This window comes from Melanerpes formicivorus, unplaced genomic scaffold (genome assembly GCF_026170545.1).
Source record: "Melanerpes formicivorus ecotype bairdi unplaced genomic scaffold, bMelFor1.0.p_v2 SCAF_87, whole genome shotgun sequence".
NCBI classification, from domain to species: domain Eukaryota; kingdom Metazoa; phylum Chordata; class Aves; order Piciformes; family Picidae; genus Melanerpes; species Melanerpes formicivorus.
The window spans coordinates 751,334-759,109 of record NW_027142439.1 but is presented as its reverse complement, the minus strand read 5'-3'; the positions used below and the strand labels follow the sequence as shown (position 1 = coordinate 759,109).

At 49.4% G+C, this 7,776-nt stretch overlaps 1 protein-coding gene across 1 annotated transcript in view; it reads right to left on the bottom strand.

The window, feature by feature from the left end:
* The window catches only part of CUNH13orf42 (chromosome unknown C13orf42 homolog), a 69,932-nt gene that overhangs the window by 32,063 nt on the left and 30,093 nt on the right, over positions 1–7,776 (bottom strand). The window contains 6 exon segments of the mRNA XM_068165277.1: positions 400–583; positions 5,398–5,460; positions 5,463–5,630; positions 5,632–5,784; positions 5,786–5,803; positions 6,465–6,481. Of these exon segments, the coding sequence (XP_068021378.1) occupies positions 400–583; positions 5,398–5,460; positions 5,463–5,630; positions 5,632–5,784; positions 5,786–5,803; positions 6,465–6,481 (603 nt within the window).

Here is a 7,776-nt window from a genome sequence, read left to right as displayed (position 1 = left end):
GAGATTGGCCATTGGAATGTGCTGCCCAGGGAGGTGGTGGAGTCACCATCCCTGGAGGTGTTTAAGAGGAGCCTGGATGAGGCACTTGGTGCCATGGTTGAGTTGGTTAGATGGGTTGGGTGATAGGTTGGACTCAGTGATGTCCAAGGTCTCTTCCCACCTGGTTAATTCTATTCTATTCTATTCTATTCTATTCTATTCTATTCTATTCTATTCTATTCTATCCTATTCTATTCTATTCTATCCTATCCTATCCCATCCTATTCCATCCCATCCCATCCCATTCCATTCCATTCCATTGGTTCTAGATTTGGGAAGAACAATGTGGAGGAAAACTGTGTTCATTAAATAAACAAGCATGTTCTTACAATGCCACTCCTCCCTCTACACTCTGCCCACCAAACCTAATCCTGTTTTGTCTGGGTGATACTGCACCATCCACATCCACATCCACGTTTGGCAGCTCCGCCTCAGGAACTCTGCGCCGCGTCTCCGAATCCAAGTCGGCAATAACCGAGTCGAAGAAAGCCATTGCTTCTCTGACATCTGAACTGGACTGTGGGCCTTTTCTTTCCATGGATGCCTGTTGGTCAGACAGGGAGAAAAAAAGTGGTGGGCACAATGACTTCTTAATGAGCTGCAGGAGTTGTATTTCATTCCACACTTGCAGCTGTCAGAAATGCCTGCAGGTCCAAACTGCTCGGCAGCTGGCAGTCACCAAAGCAAGCAAACCAGCAGTCCAGCAAATGTCCATCTTGTCACATGCTCCACACTAAACATCTTCTACTTGAGCACTGCTAGCCAGGTGTTACAAAATCCCTCAGAATCCCCCTCTCAGGCCATTTAATGAGATGGGTAAGTGACAGCTGGGCTTTGTGGCCAAATTTATTCCACCTAGCAGTGGGCACCTAATGAGACACACGTAACAAATGCAGTCATGCAGGGTTCCTTCTGTAATTAATGCAGGGCTCTGGTGTCTTCAGCAGATGAGTCAGGCCTTAGGTAGGCTGAATTCCCCTCTGCAGGCAGATCTTTTTCTTTGCTGCAGAGGGGATTGTGAGGTAACTTGGTTACTAATTTGAGCACCTTATTGAAATGCCTGGGTTAGGGTGAAACGAATCCAGATCCAGATTGCTGAAAGCCTCTTCTGAAATGGAAAAGGACCGTGTGTGCTCAAATATGACTCATCCAACACTGTGACAATCCCCACAGGAAAGCCAGGGGGGGGTTAAAATTAGCAGCCTGTCTTGATAGAAAAGCAAATGCTTGTCTGTAAGTGCTGAAGCAGTCAGAAAGCCTCGCTTTGCAATTCCGCAGGCCCATATGGGACGAATGCTTGCTGCCAGGCTCAGCCTAATGAAGATCCATATATTTCCCTGCCAGCCCAAGCCAGGTGTACTGTAGGGCAGCAATACCAAGTCAGAGAATGGCTACCTTGGGTTTCAAACGTGCAAGCAAAGGATACATACTGCCATCACACCTTTGAAGGGACCAGCTTGTTCCCTGCTCTGTGAGGGCAAAAGGATGAGCTAACTTATTGCTTTCCTGACATTATGGGTTGATTGGCAGCCTCAGAAGTGCTAAAAGATAGCTGCTACCACACATGTACTGAAAATAGTGACTGCTATTATGACTAAACCCTTATTGGTTAGAAGGCTTCTAAAGAAATTCCTCTGTACTCCCAGCACCTGATCCACCTCTCTGATCTTTGCTCTCACCAGACCTAAGTGGTGGATTGTGAATCCACAGCCAGTCTGTAGTCCTGATCTCAGGACTCTTTGGATAAAACCCCCTAAAGAGGACAGGGTTGTCTGGAGCAAGGACCTTCCCATTCACCATGTAACAGGTAGGAGAAAGAAGTAAATGTCCACTGACAGGGAGTTTGACACAAACAGGTACTCGAGCCTGGTGGTCAGACAAACCTTGCCAACTGTGGGCATAAGATGTGCAGCTAGGCAGCAGAGTATTCTGGCTGTCCCTGGCAGTCTTCATGATCTCTTCCTGATTTCTGTAAAGCCAGGGCCCTGTAGAGCTGTGACCCTGCCGTTTGTGTGGGCAAGAATGACTCCCATGGGTGGCATATTCTGCTGCTGTCCTGTCTGGCCTTCAGGGCACAGCTCATGGAGTTGGGTCGCCCAGCCGGTATCAGGGCTGTTTGTATGCAGGGACTGGCTGGCCACAGCCAGATGACATCATCCTTAGCCTCGCTCTGTGGGAGATTCACTTGCCTGCCAAATCCAAGTTAAGCTGTTGCCATTTTGAGTAAGTGGCATTTTCAGTGGCAGAGCTCAGATTCACAAACCTGCATGAAGCCTGGGTGTGCAGAAGCTATATCCCAGCCTCCTGATCCACAGTTTTAGTATCTCTTTGCACCCATTTCTTCCCACTCAGCTGAGGGTTAGTCCATGTACTGCTCCACTACATCACTGCTCAGCTCATCAGGGAATTGGTATGCTGTAAATCTCCCCTGTCTGAAGCCAGTCTTTGTGTGACAGTGCACAGCCAGTTCACAGACTGTATCTATAGTGTTGAGATTCATCTCCTGGCATCTGGCCCCACCAAGCCCCTCTCCTGTACCTCAGTCACATCATTTCACAGTATCACAGTCTCACAGTATCACCAAGGTTGGAAGAGACCTCAAGGACCATTGAGTCCAACCTGTCTCCACAGACCTCATGACTAGACCATGGCACCAAGTGCCACGTCCAATCTCTTGATCACCTCCAGGGATGGTGACTCCACCACCTCCCTGGGCAGCACATTCCAATGACAAACGACTCGCTCAGTGAAGAACTTTCTCCTCACCTCCAGTCTAAAACCTCCCCTGGCACAGCTTGAGGACTGTGTCCTCTTGTTCTGGTGCTAGTTGTCTGGGAGAAGAGACCAACCCCTTCCTGGCTACAACCACCCCTCAGGTAGACATTTGGATGTCTCCCTGACCCTAAATAGCAATGTCTTCATAAAAACCAATCTCCTCCAGCCCACTGAGCTGAGTATTGTTTCCTACTATTATGCCTAGCTTTTAAGAGACACCCCTCAAAAGCCTTAAGATGACATAAAGCCTATTAAAGCCAAACAAAATATCCCACTGATTGAACAGGCCTCAAAAAGGTGGAATTACAAAAAAAAATGAGCTATTTATCCCTAAACATGGGAGCCTTCTCCTTCAGCTAAGCAATGCCTGCAACACAGCTCCAACAAGCTTCATAAGAGCCAGTGGCTTATGAATATTCAAAGGGCAGGTGTCAAGAGTATGGGGCCAGTCTCTTTCCAGTGGTGCCCAGTGATAGGGTGAGGGACACCAGGGCCCAGACTAGAACACAAGGAGCTACACCTAAATGGAAGGGAAAACTTCTTTACTTTCAGGGTGACAGAGCACTGATACAGGCTGCATGGAGAATCTGTGGAGTCTCCTCTGGAGTCTCCTGAAACCTGCCTGGATGTGTTCCTGTGAAACCTGATCTAGGTGATCCTGCTTTAGCAAGTGACCTGGGTTAGATGATGCCCAGGTGTCCCTTCCAAGCCCTGCATTCTGGGATTCTGGACACCTAAATGTGCAAACAATTGTTTGGACAAGTCTACCTGGCCTAATCAGTAGGTCAGACATACTTCTCTTCTTCCCACCACCCCCATTATTATCCAGTTTAAAGACTTCAGTGGGTAACCTATGAGTCTGCTGTCAAAGTCTTGCTTATGGTCTTGACCTAGACAGGCTGGAGAAGAGGGCAAAGGAGAATCTGAATGAGGCAAAATGCAAGGTCTTTCACCCTAGGTCAGGGCAATCCTCAGTTGCTGGGGGTGGGGGGGGTGGTGGGGGGTGATGACATTGAGAGCAGCCCTGCACACAAGGACTTGGTGATACTGGTAGAGGAGAAGCTGGACATGAGCCAACAGTGCTCACTTGCATCCCAGCAGGCCAATCACATCCTGGGCTGCAACAACAGAAGCATGGCTAACGGAGGCAGGATTCTGCCACCCTACTAAGCTCTGGTCAGACCTTACCTGGAGTACTGTGTCCAGCTCTGGGGGTCCCCACACAAGAAGGACAGAGAAGGGCCACAAAGATGATCAGAGGGCTTGAGCACCTGTCTTACAAGGACAGGCTGAGAAAGTTGGAGCTGTTCAGTGTGGGGAAAGAAGGCTCCAGGGAGATCTTATAACTACATTTCAGTGCCTGAAGAGGAACTACAGGAAGGTTGGGGAAAGACAGAGTAGAAGTGCCTGTAGTGATAGGATAAGGGAGGGACAATGGTTTTAACTAGAGCAGAGGAAGCTTTAGTTTGGACATAAGGAAGAAGAAGGAAGGTCAAATACTGGAACAGGTTACCCAGGGGTGTGGTTGAGGCCCCATCCCTGGAGACATTTAGCATCAAACTTGATGTGGCCCTGGGCAGACTGATCTAGTTGGAGGTGTCCCTGCTCCCTGCAGCAGGGTTGGACAAGTTGACCCTTGAGGGTCCCTTCCTACCCAATGCATTCTGTGACCTGTTTCATTCACATTCAGTATTCCTAAGGTGGGAAGGGACCTCAAAGATCATCGAGTCCAACCTGTCACCACAGACCTCACGACTAGAGTAGGGAGGACACTACTGCCCGTGATCCTGTGTCACCTAAACGTGTCACTGCACCTGCTGCAAGCCTTTTTCCTCACTGAATCAAGTCCAGAGACAAATCAAGTCCAGAGTCAAATTAATGACTGTTTGGTGACATACAATCTGTAAGTTACAACCAGGAGGAAGCTTTGTCGTGCTCTTCTCTTTAGGATACCTGCAAATAATCTGCACTAACAGTGATGTCTCCATTTTATTTTAGGGGTATCATGGCAATACAGGGTTTTCTGTCAACTTATTGATGAAGAGAGAAAGGAACCCTTGAGAATTCTACAGCCTGTCAGTAGAATTTGCCCTGATACAGCACTGATAAAGCATCTGACCAGTCAGAAAATATCCTGTGCCTTTCAATGAATTTGCAAGTATTTTGTGTCAGGAATTGTGTGCCAATAAAAAGGCTGCCAGTAAACCTAGGGGTTGCTTCTGTTGTCACTCACTAACTGCTATACATAACCACTGTGGGGAAGCCTGAGGCACCCAAGTAGTTTGTCAGAATATTGAGACAACAGCTTGCTTTTTCATAGCATGTTTTCATAGACTTCCCACACTCTCATACCTCTTGTCTTGTTTACTCTCCCCTCACACAAGCAGAGGCAGATACATTTCTTTCCATGACCAGTCATTCATACCTAAATTTCACACCACTTGGAAAGAATCTCAGGGTCTTTAGCAGCATTTCAACTGATGCAACAATAAAGCTGAGACCAATAAAGGCAGAAAATCAACACGGGTCATACATCCAGTTGCTTCATGGCTTAGGACCATGGCAAAAGTTCTTAGGAATTACCTTAGAAGACTCTTTGGAAGGAAGTGGAAGGAAGGACTTCTTTCCAGTCTTACAAGAGGTTGTGGGCTGCTGGGGGACTCTGCAGCCATGCGCATGGATTTCAAGTTATTGATGTGGTCAAGATACTTTTTCCTTAATGCTAACAGGTCCTGTAAGTACTTCAAGCAGTCCTGAGTCTTAGAGTACATCCAGTCTTTGTCTTCCTCTCTTGGCTGGAAGCAAGAGTCAATGCTGGGTTGTACTTCTGCTTTTTTTCAGGGGTTCACTAACTTTTTCCTGATCACCTCCAAGGATGTACATAGAAGTGCTGCGGATCAGCCTGACTGCAGAGCCTGTGCCATCACAGTAAGGGATGTCATCTGTCACATTTCTTCGCTGGGAGTTGGGGGTGAAATATAGAATGGATCTTTTTTGAACATAGTGGGACACTTACTCCACTCTATACCTCTTCTCTTTCAGCTCCTTAATTTAACCCTAGATCTGGTCATAAACCAACGTTGCTCTTGCCCTCAGCACACGGGCGAGTTTTGCCACTTACTCTAAGGTAAATGTAAAACCACTGTTGCTGCAGAAGAACGGCTTCCAGCCTCTCACACGGCGACGAGCGTGATGGTAACACAGGAGAGCATTTTCTATTCCATTTGCGTCAGCGAAACAGCTTTGTCCTTCCCTCGATTTAAAATGTAGTACAGGAGGTCAAATATCATGCTTTGACCTTCGATTTGCCTGCAGGTCCCCATAAGAAACCGAGACAGCGAGGGCAGGAGCATCCCCTTCCCGCTGCCTCCGAGCTGCGCGCTGCCGAGGGCCGGCCCGCCGGCGGCCGGGGGGCGCCAGGCGCTGGCCGTGGTGCTGAACTGCTGCTCTCCTCTCCGCGTCCCTCCTGCCGCAGCGGGCCGGGGCCGGGGCTCGGCGGGATGCTCTCCCGGAAAGGCTTGCTGAGAGCAGTGTCCGCAGGGACAAAACTCCAGTGGAGAAGAATAGCTTCCTTGTAGGATGGACTTCAGATGATGAAAGAATTCTCTCTGGGTTTCACCCCACGGTAACCAGGAGATGGCTACAGTTACCTGATCCCGCAGCACTGCTGGGAGCAAAGCGGATTCAGATGTCAGGTTCTGTTACACCCCGAACAAAGATGCCCCATATAAGGGGTACTGTAAAATAGAACACTCTTCCAAAGTACTCATCTGGCAAAACATTGCAGACAGAAACCACTGAATTTGTGTCTTTGAACGTTAGTTCTTCTCATAGCATCGTAGTATCAGTCAGGGTTGGAAGGGACCACAAGGATCATCCAGTTCCAACCCCCCTGCCATGGGCAGGGACACCCCACACTACATCAGCCTGGCCACAGCCTCAGCCAGCCTGGCCTTAAACACCTCCAGGGACAGGGCCCCAACCACCTCCCTGCACAACCCATTCCAGGGCTTCACCACTCTCATGGGGAAGAACTTCCTCCTCACCTCCAGCCTCAATCTCCCCACCTCCAGCTTCATTCCATTCCCCCTAGTCCTAGCACTCCCTGAGATCCTGAGCAGTCCCTCCCCAGCCTTCCTGTAGCCCCCTTCAGATCCTGGAAGGCCACAATGAGGTCACCTGGGGAGCCTTCTCTTCTCCAGACTGAACAGCCCCAACTCCTTCAGTCTGTCCTCACAGGAGAGGAGCTCCAGCCCTCTGCTCATCCTCCTGGCCCTGCTCTGGACACCTTCCAGCACTTCCACATCCCTCTTGCAATAGGGGCTCCAGAACTGGAGGCAGGACTCCAGGTGGGGTCTCCCCAGTACTGAGCAGAGGGGGGAGAATCACCTCCCTTGCCCTGCTGGCCACACTTCTCCTGATGCAGCCCAGGATCTGATTGGCTTTGTGGGCTGCAAGTGCACACTGAGAGCTCCTGGTGAGCTTCTCCCTCCCCCAGCACCCCCAAGGCTCTCTCCTCAGGGCTGCTTTCCAGCCAGTCCCCTGCCCAGCCTGGATTTGTGCCTGGGATTACCTCCACCCAGCTGCAGGACCCTGCCCTTGGTCTTGTTGAACCTCCTGAGGTTGGCTTATGCCCACCTCTCCAGCCTGTCCAGGTCCCTCTGGATGGCCTCCCTTCCCTCCAGCCTGTCTGCTGCACCACACAGCTTGGTGCCATCAGCAAACTTGCTGAGGTATTCTCTTAGATTGATGCAAGAACATAGAAATCAATGGCTTTGATAACTTTATGTTGGCTGAAGCTGCTGAGAACACTGACTAGTACTGGCATATTCAAGCATTGCTAGCATTTGTGACTGTGTGACAACCTGAAGTGTGTGCTTTACATATAAGTGGATGCCAAATTTGGTCAGTTCTCAAGACTCTTTTAAAAGCAAGCAGGCATGTCCAGATTTACCACATTCA